The sequence below is a fragment of the Petaurus breviceps genome, unplaced genomic scaffold (assembly GCF_028583685.1).
Source record: "Petaurus breviceps papuanus isolate PSGF00001 unplaced genomic scaffold, PetGlider_PUasm1.0 90294, whole genome shotgun sequence".
Classification (NCBI taxonomy): domain Eukaryota; kingdom Metazoa; phylum Chordata; class Mammalia; order Diprotodontia; family Petauridae; genus Petaurus; species Petaurus breviceps.
In genome coordinates, this window is record NW_027187208.1 from 791,369 (window position 1) to 808,534 (window position 17,166).

Consider the following 17,166-nt stretch of genomic DNA (forward strand, 5'->3'; position numbering starts at 1 on the left):
TTTTACATGATTGCACACATATAACCTATATCAAATTGCTTGCCGTCTGAGGGAGGAAAAAATTGGAACTCAGAAAATTTGTTTTAACATTTTAAAAATTGTCTTTATGTGTATAACTAGAAAAAATACTATTTAAAAATAATAACCAAGATTTAGATAGCACTTTAAAGGCTGCAAATGCTTCATATATTTTTCTAGTTTAGCCCTAGCAACAATCTCATGAGGTAGATCTGGTCTCCAACCCTACCTTGGTTCTAGTCCCAGTGGTCGCTCCATATAGAGTCACAACTTCTGTCACTGATCTGGCCCCAGCTTGGGCCTTGACTTCATTTATGGCTTTAGCATTGGCACCAGCCCCAGGCTCAGCTTGGGCCTTTGCCCTAGCTCCATTTTGACCTTGGCCCTATCTTGATTCTGGGGTAGTGAGCATGTGAGCAGGGAACCCCAGGTGCTATGTGGAAACCCTCTCTATATCACTGAGAATCTTTCTCTTTAAGACCTCCAGAGAAGAGGTGGCCCACTGCAATTTGGGACACTGTCAATTGTTAGGAAGTTTTTTCTGTACCTCATCATTATATAAGGAACCTCCTAAGAGAGTGACCTGTGGTACTCAGGGTAAGGGAGATATACTGTTTAGGACACTGAGATTAAGTAAAAGTCCCAGGATACTTTGGGACTGGGGGGATTCGGAACATTGCAGACTCACAGAGTTTGAAGGGAGATCAATAGCCATAAAGGAACCACCACTATAACATCCAGTAAGGAGTCTTCAAACCTCTACTTAAAATTTCCAGTGAAGAGAAACCCCCTTTCTCCATGACACTTTTGGATAGCTCTAATTATAAGGAAGTATTCCCTGACACAAGCCTAAATTTGGTTCTTTGCAATTTCCACCAATTGTTCCTAGTTTTTCCCTTTGAGACCAAAAGGCCAATCTAATTTCTTTTCCATATGACAGCCTTTCCCTATGCTTCTCTAATAACTAAGGATCTTAAATACAACTATCCTGTTCTCCCCAAGTCTTATCTTCTTCAAGCTAAATATCACCAGTCCCTTCAACTTATCCTCATGTGGCATGGACTCAAGCCCCTTCCCCATCCTGGTTGCCCTTGTCTGGACATTCTACAGTTTATCAATATTCTTCCTAAACTGTGGCAGCCATTCTGGAGCACAGTACTCTAAATGTGACCTGGCCAGGGCAGAGGACACTAAAGACTGTTACTTCCTTATTACTACTTTGAGCTTAGCCTTTCTTAAGGTAGCCTAAGATCCCATTAGCTCTTTTGGCTGCTGTAACATGCTATTGACTCCTATTAAGTTCTCAGCCCGCCAAACTCCCTAGATAGTATTCAAACTACTCTCTTCACCATGCTTCCCCTATCTTGTGTAGTTGAATTTTTTGTTGAGCTAGTCCCTCTTGAGAGTAAAGAAGCACTACAGTTGTAATGAACATTGGAGAAGGAAGGAAGAGGAGACAGAGGAAATTGTTTGGGAACCATATCCATCCAGCTGGCTTTAACATAGACAGGTCTCTTGTGCTGAAAGGGATAGGGCAGGGAACCTTTTGCAGTTGCCTGAGCTCAATGTAGTCTAGGTTCTTACTGACCCTGGGTGGGCCACACCTCTTTTCATGAAAACAACGTTCCCATGTAGTTTCTGAGGCTTCCTGATCATGAAGATGCACTGTTCCTGGGGGCCAGGACCAAGCCACAGGAGTGGGCAAGAATGAACTCATAACTTTTCATCCCCAGAGGGATGGGAAGAAAAAAGAATGTTCACATAGAGCCACAGATGTTGGTAGAGTTGCTGCTTATGTATTTCCTTGACTTCAAAATACTATTTTAAATAAATTATCTTTATCCCTTATTGATGATATTAAATCTAAGTGATTTGTTATTATGCCTGTATCTGAGAGGAAATGGGGAATTTTCAGTGGGATGGATGGAGCCAAAGAACATATCTAGATCCTAGGACTGAAGAGGGAAGCACCTCCTTCCATCACCCAAATAAAACCTGCAAACCTCTTTCTACTGTTGTGCTTGTATGTACCCCATGAGAACTTTCTCCCTACTGTTATTAGTTCTGGCACCTAGAGCTCAACAGAACAAATCAGATATGGAAAGATCACCCAACATAGATTTCCTTGAATTCTCATCTTCGGGCTAAACATCCCCATTTCTTCTCTTTGACCACTCCCTTTCAGCAAACAAACAACTACAGTGTGTCTGGCGCTGGCCATACAAAGGCCAGTACAGAACAGAGCTGGCTTGAAGGAGCTGATGCTCTTGCTGGGGCAATGACACAAAGCATTGCAGTGGGAGGTCAAGGGGGAGGAGAGCAGTAATCAGGGTGAGTACTGGTAGATCACAAGGGCTCTGTGTGTGTGTGTGTGTGTGTGTGTGTGTGTGTGTGTGTGTGTGTGTAGTGGCACCGCCTGATCTGCTCCAGTGCAAGCAGAGGGTGAATTTCAGACATGAAGAACCACCAGTGTGAAGGCGTGGAGACAGGAGATAGAAAGCCAGTATGATGGGAGCAGAATGCATGAAGAGGCGTAATATGAATATAACCAGAAAAGTCAGTGGGAACCATACTGTGAGAGCCTTAAATGCCAGGATGAAGAGTTTTTATTTTATATTAGAGGCAATAGGAAGCCACAGGAGAGTTTTCTAGTAAAGGAGTGAAATGGTCAGATTTTTGTTTTAGGAATATCATTGTGGAGAATGAATTAGAGAGGGAGAGTATGGAGACTAAGCGGAAGGATATTGCAATAATTCAGGCAAGAACTGATGAGGACCAGGAAGGCTAGGTGGTGCACCAGACCTGGAATCAGGAGGACCTGAGTTCAAATCCAGCCTCAGACACTTAACACTAGCCATGTGACTTTGGGCAAGTCACTTAACCTCAATTGCCCTGCCTTTCCCCCTCAAAAAAAAAAAAAAGGCAAGAATTGATGAGAACCTAACCTGGGATTGGAATATGAGTAGAAAGAAAGGGATGGGTGCAAGAGATGTGGAAGCAGAAGTGACAGCTTGACAACTGATTGGATGTGAGATATGAAAGAGAGGAAAAGAATCAGGAATAACTGCAGCATTTCAAGCCTGTATAACTAGAATACTGGTACCTGTGATGAAAATAAGCAGTTTGAAAAGGAGTGGAGTTTTGCACATGTTATAGTGAGTTTGTCATTTCTACAGGACATCTTATTAAAGATTGGACTTCTGGAGAGACATTAGGGTTGGGAGATTAGATTCAGGGTCTTTCAAGAACTATGCAAATAAGTTGAAAGAAATCCTGGCTGCTGACACAGAGTCAGAGGAGATTTTGTTTGGGGGGGGGGGGGGAAGGAATACAGAGAATACATATCAACCACATCTTGATCTGAAGAATCAAGACTTTAAAAAGGGATAACCAGTGAAGAGAAAGGACAACCTGATGCCCTGAACTATGACAGACACAAAATGTGAATCCAAGGAGCCTTCAGAACTCTTAAGATGAGACCAGCGATATCCCTCCCTCTCTTCCCTATGGAGTACCTATTCACACGCAAGTCTACTATCTATCCTAACTTTAACCCCTCTCCCATCCTCCTCCCTGCACTGCCCCTCCCCCAGCCTCACACACATAAGGTCTCACATGCATTGGGACATAACATAATCCCTTTCATATACATATACAGAGAGAGAGAGAGAGAGAAAGCATTCCTTGCCCCAGCTCTTGAGCCTACACATGGACTTGGCTTCTCACATATAGGGACAGGGACACATCACTACCAAGCACATGCACATACAAGGACAGAGCCTTGATCAACACACACACACCCCAGAACATACAGAGAGGAACACACACACAAAGGATATCCTCACACTAAGATGTGAATCAGGGGTAGGACCTCTTCTCACATACTTCGATTCAGGGTCATACACACACACGTAGAAATAGGACACCTCACATATACACAGACACAGACACAGAATCACACACATACACTAAGTGTCTTCCCTACTCACTTCATCCCCCAGCACAGACAACCAATGCCTCTATCCACAGATGGGAGCCCACCCCTCATCTATGAGTTTGGACCCTGAGACCACACTTGGCCACCTCCCCCCCCCCGCCAAGGGCCCTACCTGGGCTTGGTATAAGGGTAGCCAGCAGATTCTGTGGAGTAAAACTGTAGGGTCTGGGTTCATTGTTGGGGTCCAGGCAGACCTGGACAAGACTGAGTATGGCAGCCTGGTCTTCGGGATCAGCCACATGTCCTCCATAAAAAATTGGTCCTGGAGGACAGGAACCACAGGCCCTTTTCAAAGCCCTGTACTTGAACCCCATCTACCCCCTTCCTGGACTCTGTACTATGAAGAAGATACTCAGGGTGCCGGTCCCTTTTCTGAGAATGGGTGAGGGAGGCAGAGATCAAGAATGAGAAAAGCAAAGAAAACTAAAAGATGGGTGGGATGGGAGCCAGAAAAAGGGAAGCAGAAATAGAGGGGACTCAGAGGAAGCCAGAGATTGGAGACAGACAGAAGAAAGGAAGGAGAAAACAAAGTCAGCTGAAGGGCAAGGAAGGGAAGACAAATAATTAGCAGAATGATGACAGGAACCATATGAAAGGCTGTATGAAGCTGCAAGGAAGGGGCAGGGACAGGGTCTTGCCAGTCAGCTCTTGCAGGGCCACCCAGGGATTGCTGAACCTCTTCCATATCCATTCCTGTGTTTTTAGAGTCTGTTCCAGGATCATCTGATTCCTGTTGGGAAGGGGAGGGGGGTGGGGGGGGGAAGGGAATAGAAGGTTAAGAGGTTAGTGTCAGGAAGTATGAGATGCAGTAAGAAGTGACTGATGGCACTAAGGTTTAGGAAAAGCCTTTTCCAGATGGGGTCTCCCCAGTCAGGCACTGGACAGAAAAAATGTTTGGCTTGGCTTGGGGGCATGTCAAACCATCGAGAAAGAAAGGAAGGAGCCTTCAAATGTGAGGGACTTACCATTTGCCATACTTGGCCTGAAGACAGGGCCCATAGAGTTGGCGATGCAGCAGAAGACTGTGCAGGAACATCACTGGCACAGATTGGGTTAGGGGCACTTTGAATATAGGATGTTCCAGGGAACCTAGGACCTGCCCTTCTCTTTCATGTAGGCTGCGTATCAGGATGTGGCCCAGTTCTAGTGACTTCTCCCAGAATATAGGAACTGAGTGCTGTACCACCATCACTAGTAAGAGAGAAAGGGGAGAGGACATGACTCAGAACATAACTCTAGCCAAGCAACTTTCGACGGGAAGTCTTCATGCTTACTCTGGACAGCAGCTTATGATCCTATACTACCACCAAATAGCATCCCTTAGACAGCGGGCCTTTTTTCTGCTCAGTGCAGTGCCTTAGACATTCCCCACCTCCTAGCCTCCATTGGTGCTAGTACCTGGGCAACAGCCTACTCTCGTCATCCTCCCCCAATTCAATTAGGATTCTGGTTAAGGGGCTTTCATCCTTACCTGGAAGGGAATCAATTGCCTTAGCTGAGGAAATAAGCCATAACCGGAACTTCTTATTTACAATTAGATTTTGTCTGGACATAGATTGGTGCAAGACCTGTGGCAAAACTTCTGATGTCACTGTGGAGACATGGGGTACAGGGAGATGTGGAATGGCGAAAGCATGGGTAACACACAGACCCAGGGAAGGGGGCTATAGAAATGAAGACACAGATGAGAAGGGAGGAAGGACATGAGGAGCTTGTATGGGACAAAGATATGAAAGAGACATAGACATGGTTAGTCACAGTTATGGGGGAACACAGGCATGAGGCTAATATATACATGAAAGGGAAACAAAGTCATGAACACATAGCTCAAATGCACACAATTCTGTCCATAAATATAAGGACTTGGATATGACGATGGATGTATGCATAAAGGGAGTTCAGACACTAAGGGGGCTGAAGGAACAAGGGCACGGACACAAAGGAGAGGGACAAAGACATGAGGTGGACAGAAAAGTGGGGACACTAATATAAGATACAAGGTACATATGGGAGGAAAGTAGCCTTGAGGAGTGAACAAATATGACACAAGGGAGACAAAGAAGGAAAGGGAAACAGTGAAGGACACAGATGGGGCATGTATTCACAGGGACAGACACAATAGGAGGAACAAAAACATGAAGGGGATAAAAATATGAAGGGACAAAGACATGAAGGGAGGGACACAAGCATAAAGAAAGAGGACAAGAAGTGAAGGGATCCTAGCTCTGGAGCCCTGGACTTTAGAAGCCACCTAGGCCACGTAGGTCCTCTTGCTGGTGTCTACACTTTTTGTGTCCCTAGCTCTCACTAGCACAGGGCCCAGCACATGGGGCCACTGCAGATGTGGGCTGACTGGAGCCTCCAAGAGGCAGAGCTTTTTCTTCCCTTCTCCTTTTGCTGCACTGCCAGCTCAAAAAAAAGGGCCATAGACACTGAGAGGAGGCAGCAAAGGCACGAGGAGGCTCCCAGGTATATGGGGGCTGCATGTCAAACAGAAAGACAGATATGACCAAGACCCAGACAAAGCAGAGGGAATAGTGACGTGAAGAGCTGTGCCCGGGCAGGAGGGGGAAACACATTCTGGGGACACAGATAAGGGAGAGAAAGACAGACGAAGGGAGAGGCCTAGAGGTGAGAGAGAATATATAAATGAGGACACAGAAGCAAGGGGAGGGATCCGGACACAAAGAGGGAACAAAGATAGAAGAGGAGGACAAAGACATGAGGAAATGGATACAGACTTGTGGGAAGCACAGTCATGCAGGATGGCCAGATATGGAAAACACGACTAGGAGGGAGACACACAGAGACGTGGAGAATACAATCCCAAAAGAAAAAAGACATTGTGTGTGAGAGAAGGGGAAGGTAGTGACATGAGCAGGACATTGTGAAGCGATGAGACGCGGGCACAAACGTGAGGGGTTACACAGACACACAAAAGGAGCCACGGGGCATGGGCAAAGGAAGGACCAAAGATACAATTCAGGTGGACGTAAGAACAGAAACACATGGGGTGGGTGGCTAACGTATATGAAGGGAGGTCCACAGACATGAAAAGAATACAGAACACGAGGGAGGCATGAACAGAAGGAACAGGCAGAATGGTAACAAGATAGAGGAGACACACATTTCTGGAAGGCAAAGGCACATGGTAGGATGCAGATGGAGACTATATCCACAAGGTGAATATAGCCATAAGGACAAAGACGCAAAGACAAGAAGGGTGTACAAACACCAAGGGAGCACAGAGAAAAAAGGTGGGGTACAGATATGGGGCATCAGGATCACCTACCCTGAGCCCCTTCTAACATCCCCAACAAGGATTCCAGGAGCTCAGATGGCCAAGAAGACATCAGATGGCAGTTGTCCAACACTATCCAGTGGCCCTTTCTCATGGCTTCGGTCAGGGCTGTGGTCACAGCCTGAGCAGAGTCCCATAGAGAGGAACCCAGTCCAATGACCTGTAGATGCTTTTGCCCCAAGAGAGATAGGCATGCTGTGAGTAGCTTCTAGGAGTCCTGTGACCCAATGTAACCACAGGGTGGCCCCTAGTACCTTTACTGAAGAAACAAACTACAATCCCTTCCTTGCTACTTTGAAGGTCGTGTAAAAGAAACAATTCTCTCCTACCCAGCCTCTGCCTTTCAGAGAGCAATGAGACGACCAACCTCTGGTGGATAATGTCACATGCTCACCATCTGTCTGCAGAGGTTCAAGGCTGGGTATGGACTTTTTCTCTGAACTCAACCCCCACTCCCATTTGCTACTGAAAGGGTTCTCTCATGCCATTAGCCCTGGAACTTCACAGGGTCCTACCACAATCCTTGGCTCAGCTGCCTCTGAAAGAGCCTTACAGCCACATGGTGGATACCATCTAAGGGAGTACCGGTAGAGTGAGTGAGCTGGCTGTAGCTGTCCATGAGGGTGGTGAGCAGGATGGAGGGGAGGAGTTCTTCCATTGGGAATACAAGAGTGTAGGAGAGGTGGTCAGAAGTCATGCTCAGCCACTGCCTGGGAGCTGGGTTTCTCTGGAGTGTTGTGCTCACAGATTCAGAGTGGTAAGAACCCTTCATTTGATTGGCTACCAGAAATAGAGTCAGTGAAGGTGCAATGGGGTAGATGGAGGCAGGAGTGAGCCACCCCAATTTAGGGTGAGATGTGCAAGGGAAATGGGGGGAGTCGGGACCTTACCAGTTGTGAAGGAGTTTTTCAAGCTGATGAGGGTGGAAAGGAAGAAGGGGGATGACTGAAACCCATGCTGAGATAGAAACAGGCAGAGAGCATTCATTTCTCACGGCTTGGAAAAGGGAAGAATTGTGTGACTCAGTCCCTTATCTACTCCTGAGCGTCAGGCAATCCAAGTCTCCCATAGCAGGACCAATTGATGCTCTTAGCTTAAATTGCCCTGCTTGGGGTCTGGGAAATTGGGGAAAGAACCTCTCCGGCTGCACGTTAAGAGATCTGACTTACTTCCTGCCCATCTACTTTATCTTAGTCAAGTAGCATTCTCTCTGGGCCTCAGTGTCCCACTCCGTAAAATGTGGCCATTGGCTAGGTGAAACATTCTAACTGACATGAATGGTGGCAGCAAGCATGAGTTGTCTAGGAGTCACCTAAGATGAACAGCAGTCAGGAAGGAGGTGCACCCTGCCCTGGGCTGTATATCCAGTGCTAAAAGGGTAGCTTCAGGTATCCCTACTCAGATGCCCAGACTCACCTGCTGCTCCTGTTGGGATGCCAGCTTCCAGATGTAGGGTAAAGGATATGAGGTGGCAGTAAGGTGGCCTGGGGGGGGCAGCAGCACAATCAGGGGCCGAGTAGGGCGGCTTAACCTGTAGGGGTTGACAGCTGGATCGTTATCCTCAGTCAGGGGCCGTCCCAGGAGGCAGGTGGTAAAGTCAGTGAAGGCAGCAGCAGCCCTCTCTGGTTGTAGCACCCGCCATAGCACCAGTTTCTGAAGTAAGGTCAGGGGCATAGTGCCAATGCTTGGTGTTCGACCCACCACTGTGGAGGGCAATCTCAGGTACTCTTGCCAGGCACCTGAGTGGGCAGCCAGAGAAGCCCGCAGGCCTACAAAGGGGGGCAGTAGCTCCAGCAGCCCACACTCCTGCCAGGCTTTGGGTCGCAGCCAGGAAGGGCAGGTGACTTTTGAGCTCAGCACATTCTTGTCCACCACTGGGGAGGCCGCTAGTCCTGGGCAGAGTGCCAGCCTCTCCAGGCCAGATGCCTGCCCAGCTAGCTGCAGCAGGGCCAGGGCACCAAACACCCCTACTAGGGGTGCATGGTGGGGCTGCAAGGTACTCAGGGTATTACTTAGCAGCCGGCGTGTTAGCCGGGTTCCTAGCTCCTGAAGGTGACTATCCAGGTCTTCACCATGTTGTGGTGGTAGCTGGTGGTCAGTACTGGCCAAAGTACGGCGTGTCACAGTCAGACAGTTGTCTAAGGCTGTGGGGTAGAAAGGGTGTAAATTCTGCAGAGGAGACACGGCCTGGGACATGGTGGTGCCCAGACGAGCCACATGCCAGTAATGCATACGAAACTCTACCTCTTGGGCCTCTGTCGTCTTCAACTCTTCCAGGTAAGCCTTCTGCTGATAGAGCTCTGCCTGGCAGCACAGAATGTCCCGCAGAAAATAGTTTCGGCCTAGTTGGTCTGTATCCGTGTTTAACACGAGCCCCAGGAGCTTTTCCTGTATGGGGCCCCCTGCTCAAAGCCTGGTCTGCCATCCTCTGTTACCCACCACATTATCCCCCCCAAACCGGCTTTTCCCCATCCTCACAGATCACAGTTCCCATACTTCCCCTTGTCCTTTCCTGGACCCTTGACCCTGTTTTCCCCTGGAGAGCTCTTCTGTGAAATACAGGGGTTCTTAACCTGGGGTCTGTGAATTTTTTTTTTAATATTTTGATGGTTCTAGCTCAATATAATTGGCTTTTTTATGATTCTATGTATCATCTGGGTTTTTTTTTTATTTAAAAATGTTATTCTTAAGAAGGGGTCCACAGGCTTCACCAGACTAACAAAGAGGATCATGATACAAAGAAAGGTTAACCTCTGCCTTACTAGGTCCTTGTCTCTTCTCCCCTAGTGCCCTTTCCTCATTTCTAATCTTCCTAAGCTTTTTCCCGACTCCTGCTTCTATGCTGTCTCCCAGGCCTAGGCCCAAACTTACCTCAGTAGCCTCAATCTGATCGTAAGCATCCAGTATGCTGAGCTCCAGGCTATGCCATCTTGTTTCCAGCTCTGGCCTCTCAGCTCTTATGATCTCCTGTAAAAGCTGTTCTTCTATCACCTCCCGAATCGCATGCATATCGATTATATTCATACTCTTCAGTGTCTCTGAGTTCAAAACTGAAGAGAGGCCGCATTCAGCTTTACTCACAAACATGCTCTCTACACCCAAGCCCCTAAACCATGCCCTGCCTCTGCCAAGCCCCCTTCCCTATCCTCCACCTCCATCAGCCTTTCCTTTCCCTCTTCCTCTGCCCTTGGCTTATCCCCGTCTACTGTTACCCCATACTCCCATTTCTCTGTAGCCCCTGTTCCCAGCCCCTATCTCAGCCACTGCTCCCTAAGTCTCATCATCTTTCACCTTCCATCATGCTTCACATTATAACAGTTTGGGGGCATATATCCAACTTTGCTGTGGAGTGGGCCAAGGAAGATAGAGAGGAAGAGTTCTTGAGTGGTGGCAGGAAATAAGAGCCGAGAAATGGGAAAGTGACCCCACAACCAACCTGCTGGCAAAGTATCAAGGCGCAGCCTGGTGCTCAGGTACAGACAGAAGTTGGGGTGCACTGTAGGGAGGCACAGACGCTCCCTCTGAAGGAGCCACTGCAGCTCAGGACACCAAAGACCCAGCTCCACATTGCTCAGAAGCACTGGCAGCCCTGCCGAGAAATGCCCCCCAAGACTCAGTTCAGCCTCCAACAAAACCAACACACACCTCCATTCAGCCATGATCTCTAGGGCATGCTCCTACCCAGACACTCTCCTAGATCACAGATCATAGGAAGGGACTTCCGAGGTTATGAAATCCAACCTTCTCATTTTACAGATAAGAAAACTAAAATCAAAAGATTGAAATGTCCTCTTTATGTTAAGTAGCAGAGCCCAGGCCTTCAGATCACAAATCCTGTACTCACACTCTTCATGGTCACACCTGTTCTCATCATACTCCCTTCTCTACAACACCCTTCCCCAGCTCCAGCTCCACCAGCTTTGTCCATCTTAGGGACTAACCATGCTCTAGTTTCTTTTTTTTTTTTTTTAAAGCAATTGGGGTTGAGTAACTTGCTCAAGGTTACACCGCCAGGTGTTTCTGGGTGGGTGCTAAGTGTCTGAGCCCGGGATTCAATCCCCAAGTCATCCCGACACTGGAGCCGGTGCTCTTACTCGCTGTGCTACCTGGCCGCCCCCCATGCTCTAGTTTTATTCCAGCCCCGGGTCACCTAGGGAAATCTTTCTTCTACACCCCTACTATGACCTCCCATTCAGTTGACAAAAGGGACTCTAGAGAAGTTAGTCTCTGGAAAGGTGGAAGCATCCTGGGACTGAGACTGAGGTATGTGACTAGAGGAAAAGGGTGAGAGAAGGCTGAAGAAATAGTGGGTAAGGGGGTCACAGAGGCAGCCTTGTAAGGGGGTAATGGTCAAGAGGTCAGTTCTCACCACTGGCAGCTGCTTCTAGCAGTTCCTTTCCCAGATCAGGGTTACCAGCTGAAAGCATTCTGAAGGCAGCTACAGAACTGGTCACACTCGGAGTGGACATGCTCTCATCTTTGCCGTCCTCCTCCTCCTCCTCCTTGCCATCCTCCTCCTCCTCATAATATACCTTGTCCACTTTTCCCTCTTCATTCTTATCTTTTCTGTCCTTCTCAGTGGTGTCCCCTAAAAGACAGGGCCAGAGGTACTTCTTTCTCATTAAGAACCTCAACTCAGGTGTGAACTGATCCAGCCATTCTGGAGAGTAACCTGGAACCATGCCCAAAGGGCTATAAATAAGTGCATACCCTTTGACCCAGCAATACCACTTCTAGGGTTGTATCCCAAAGAGATCATAGAAGTGAGAAGAGGACCCGTATGTACAAAAATATTTATAGTGGCTCTTTTTGTGGTGGCAAAGAATTGGAAATCAAGGGGATGCCTATCAATTGGGGAATGGCTGAACAAGTTGTGGTATATGAATATGATGGAATACTATTGTGCCATAAGAAATAAAGAGCAGATGAACTCCATAATAACCTGGAGAGACTTATGGAAACTGATGCTGAGTGAGAAGAGCAGGGGAAAAATTTCCAGGGGAAATTTATACACAATTACAGACACAATGTATGTGTGACGACCAACTTTGATAGACTGGGCTCCTTTCAGCAATGCAGGGTTATAAGACAACTCCAAAAGACTCATGATGGAAAGAGATCTACATTATCCAGAGAAAGAACTATGGAGTTTGAATGCAGATTGAAGCAAACTACCTGCGTCTTTCTTTTTCTTGTTTTGTTAGTTCCTCTTTCCCATTGTTGATTCCATAGGTTATAATCCTTCTTTACAACCTGACTAATGTTTAATGTGAAGATATTTGTAGATACTATACTGATTACATGGGTGGGGGAGGGGAGGAGGAGAGGGAAGGGGAGAAAATTTTAAACTCAGGGGATTGTGGAACTGAATGTTGTAAACTGTAAGTAAATAAATTAATTAATTTAAAAAAAAAAAAAGAACCTCAACTCAGGGCTTTGTCTATCTCTTGAAGTCTAAGAGGTAGTCTCATAGGAATATCTCTGAAAGGGAGACATTTTTGGGAGAGAGGTGTTGTAATAGCAATGCAAATTTAAGATCTTCCTTGCCCCTAGGCCCTTTGGTAGGCTTAAGTGTACTTGGAGCCTGTGGTAGGAGGCTTATTTTTCAGGAGATACTTTGTGATTGGGCAGTGGGTCAAGAGGATTGTGACATTCTTTGAGCCAGGAGAAGGCTATATAAACCCTGATGTAAGGCTTTGTTTTGGGGCTCACTTTGAGAAGTGTTGTGTGATTTGACCAGATGAGACTCTGGGCAGCCATTGAGAGCTCCCCAGGCTTTGAAAACCCAGATGTTGATGCTTCCCTCTCTGGTAACTGTGACTAGGTATAGATGTAATGGTTGGACAGTTGGAGGCCTGTCTGCTTGATGTTTGTTTCTCTGTCTTCTTGTAATCTCAGTTTGTAACCTCTGTATACTCTGAAGTTCAGGGTGCTGACTTTTTCCCCTGAACTAGGTAAATGATATGTTTGATTGATTAAAGCAAGATTGTTAACCCATTTGGAGCTGCTTTCTTTTAGAAAAGCAGAACTAAGAACCTGTGTTGGCAGCCATGCTGGGGTGCTTGCAGCTACAGGTGCCCATAAAGGAAGGGATAGGATGTTTCTGGAGGGGAGACACAGGATCAATGTGAACAACTGTGGAACAAGGCAAACAAAATTGTTTTGGTTTCCTTGTGGACTGAGGTTGCAGAACTTGGAATAATGGTTGGAATTTGTAGACAAGTAGATATAGGCTTGATCTAAGAAAGCCTTCCCTTACATCAAGTTTGTGGAAGGGACTGGAGTTCAGGGATGGGAGTGGATGACCTTCCTGACAAACCTGAAATTCTCTGATTGTTCTACATCCTCTTGAGAAAGGAGATGAGAAGGAAGAAGAGAAGCAAAAGGAGGTAACAGAAGAAGAGTAAAGAGGTCATATATTGAGAGCATGAGGAGCAATAGGCATATGTTAGACTCTAATGTATACTAGAGGAGTGATCTGTGAACACTGGCTGAATGGTTAGCACCTGGGGGAAATTCAAATTCAATTTAACAAGTATTTATTAAGTGGCTACTGTTTGGAAAGCACTGTGCTAGGCTCTGAAAATAGTTCCTGCTCTCAATAAGCCTGTTTTCTTGAAGCCTCCTGACTGTTCTACAAATATAATGTAATTTGAACAGGAAAGAGCACTGACAAACTAAGGGAATGAGGAAGGGTCTTTCTTAGGATGTAGTACCTCAGTTGAGTCTTGAAGGAAGCTAAGGATTCTAAGAGGTATAATGAGTTTGAGGTGTCCAAAAACCTCTGCAGTTTGTGATTGGCCAGACCAGGGATCAGCCAACTGGTGCTAACTGCTCATTGATTGTATGTGAGCAGTTTGGCAGGGGCAGGAGGTGAAGTGAATGTATAGACTGGCTTAGCAGTGACACCCAAGGAACTCCCACATGACAAAAAGTAGGTGGTGAGTAGGTGCAGCAAAGAGATAGGAAGTGATGAAAGGTTTTTGGATATTCTGGTTTATGCATCTTGCTTATATGTCAAATGATTCTTAAAGGAGACTGTTATAACACCTAAATGAGTCACCTAGCAAACTGATGCTGATTAGTAAATTACTGAGACCTCACTGATTTACAGACAGGATAAGACTAATTAAATGCAGCATGCCATGAGATATCATGTACATCATGCAACCGGGAGTACAGATGCAAGGTGAAGACTTCTAAATTTCTGGGAAAAATTACCAAGAAAACAAAACCAAACACCAGGTTTAATGAAGCCTTTGATACATAAATAAGTTCAAGGAACAACATCAAGTGGTTCCTGGAGAATTCACTTAAGGAGAACACATTTGATAAGTAGATCATATTAATAAAATGTAAAGTCTAGGAGAGCAGGGATTATGTTCCTTTTTTTGCCTTTGCACCCCAACACTTAACACAGTGCCTGGCACACAGAGAGCACTTAATAAATATCTATAGCAACCTGAAGTCAGAAGTCACTTAGTACAATCCATACCTGAAAAAGAATTCCCATACAAGCTGCCCAACAAGTGATTATTTGAAGACTTTCAATGACAGGGAAGTCCACTGCTTTCCCATGCAATCCATTATCCATTTCATTTTTTGATATCTCTAATTTTTAGGTCTTCTTTACTGATATCAAATCTAAATCTAATTCTAGAAAACTAGAACATTAATAAATTGTTGGTGGAGTTGTGAACTGATCCGACCATTCTGGAGAACAATTTGGAACTATGCCCAAAGGGTTATAAAACTTCATACCCTTTGATCCAGCAATACCACTACTAGCTGTGTAACCCAAAGAGATCATGAAAAACGGAAAAGGACCCACAGGTACAAAAATATTTATAGCAACTCTTTTTGTGGTGGCAAAGAATTAGAAATTGAGGGGATGTCCATCAATTGGGGAATGGCTGAACAAGTTGTAATATATGAATGTAATGGAATATTGTTGTGCTATAATAAAGGATGAGCAGGCCTACTTCAGAAAAACCTCCAAAGATTTACATGAATTGATGCTGAGCTAAATAAACAGAACCAGGAGAACATTGTTGACAGTAAGAGCAATATTGCAAAACGATCAACTATGATAAAACGTAGCTCTTCTCAGCAATACGATGATCCAAGACAATTCTAAAAGACTCATGATGGAAAATGCTATCCACAGCCAGAGGAAGAACTGTGGAGTCTAAATGCAGATCTAAGCATACTATTTTCATTTTTCTTTTTTTCTTGTGGTTTTTCTTTTGTTCTGATTCTTTCACAACATGACTAATGTGGAAATATGATTAATATGATTGTACATGTATAACCTCTATCAGATTGCTTGTTGTCTTGGGGCGAGGGGAGGGAGGGACAGAGGGAGAAAAATTTGCAACTCAAAATCCTCTAAAAGTGAATGTTGAAAACTAAAACTACACTAGACTAAATTAAAAATAAATAAGTCTAATTCTACAACTTTCCTTCATTGTTTCAAGCTTTGTCCATCTGGGGTCAAACAAAACAAGTATTTGAATAGTGTGATCATGTCCCAGTAAATCTTTTCTTCTCTCAAATCCCCAGTTACTTCCACTAAGCATGGTATAAGCAGATATTGAGCTGGCCTCAAAGCCAGGATCCTGCTTAGACATACTGGCAGCGCACCCCTAGAAGCTACTTAGCCTCTCAGTGGTCCAGATAGTTCTCTGAAACTTTTACTTTTCAGAAAATGTACCAGTCTGCACTGGTAGAGGGTGTTTCCTCACCAGGAATTCTTCATAGCAACAAAATCACAGTTCCAGTTACAATCCCTCCCTAAATTGCCTCTTTTTTAGAACAAATCACCACTTGCTTCAACTAATCATCATATGGCATGTTCTTAAGGCCCTGCATCATCCTGCTCACTCTCCCTGGACATTCTCCAACTTACCAGTATCCTTCTTAAAATTTGGTGCAAAGTACTGAAGACAATAGTAAACATTTAATAAATGCTTTCTCCTTCATTCTCTCTAATATGGTTTCATAATGGCAGTATACATTGCCTCGTCACAGTGTATTATCTCTCTAGTAAATCAACCTATTCCAGGCACTGTACTAAGTGCTGGAAGGACAAAGACAAAAATGAGAGTAGCTGCCATCAAGGAGTTTCAAATCTATCAAGGGAAACAACATGTACACAATAAACAAGTACGAACTATAGTGTAATAGGGACTCCCTCCTCCCACAAAAATGTGCACACATTTTCTCCGCTAGAGCTGGAGGGGGTCTTAGAGATAAATGGCAGCATTTGGAGATAGATGGCTATATGATGTAAAGGAGAGGGAGGAGTTAAGTATACTGCTGAAATAAAGAATCTAGAAGACTGAGATAATGGTGCTACCTCCTGTATTATTAAAGAAGTTTGGAAAATCAATTTGAGAGGGAAAGGTAATTAGTTCTCTTCTGGACACTTTTAGTACAGGGGAAAGAAATGGAAACAGATATATAGATCTGATATTTATCTGCATAGATGTGATAATTAAATCTATGGGAGCTGATGAAGTCACCAAGGGAGATTGTGGAGAGAAGAGGGCCTAGGTCAGATACTTGGGATCAGGGTTAGAAGGTATGATAATGTTGATGAGCCAGCAAAGGAGAGTGAAGAGTGTAGAACCAGCAAAGAGTAGCACCCTGAAAACCCAGAGAAGAATTAGTATCCCGAAAGAGAGAGGGTCAACAGTGTTAAATACAAATACCTTCATACACATATACATATATATCTTATATATTGTTACTAAAATATACATATATGTGTAGGTGTTTTAAGTTATATTGATGTTTTGTTTTTCACATGACAAAGATTTATATAATATCTTTTCTCTGTGATAGGTCT

General features: G+C 45.1%; 2 protein-coding genes across 4 annotated transcripts in view; both read right to left on the reverse strand.

The window, feature by feature from the left end:
- Positions 1 to 17,166, reverse strand: part of ILK (integrin linked kinase) — a 491,171-nt gene that overhangs the window by 41,621 nt on the left and 432,384 nt on the right. The window lies entirely within an intron of this gene.
- LOC138176932 (dynein heavy chain domain-containing protein 1-like) lies at positions 7,506 to 10,032 on the reverse strand. Its single transcript, XM_069107871.1, has one exon. The coding sequence runs from the start codon at positions 9,546 to 9,548 to the stop codon at positions 8,715 to 8,717; it is 834 nt and encodes a 277-aa protein (XP_068963972.1). The 5' UTR covers positions 9,549 to 10,032; the 3' UTR covers positions 7,506 to 8,714.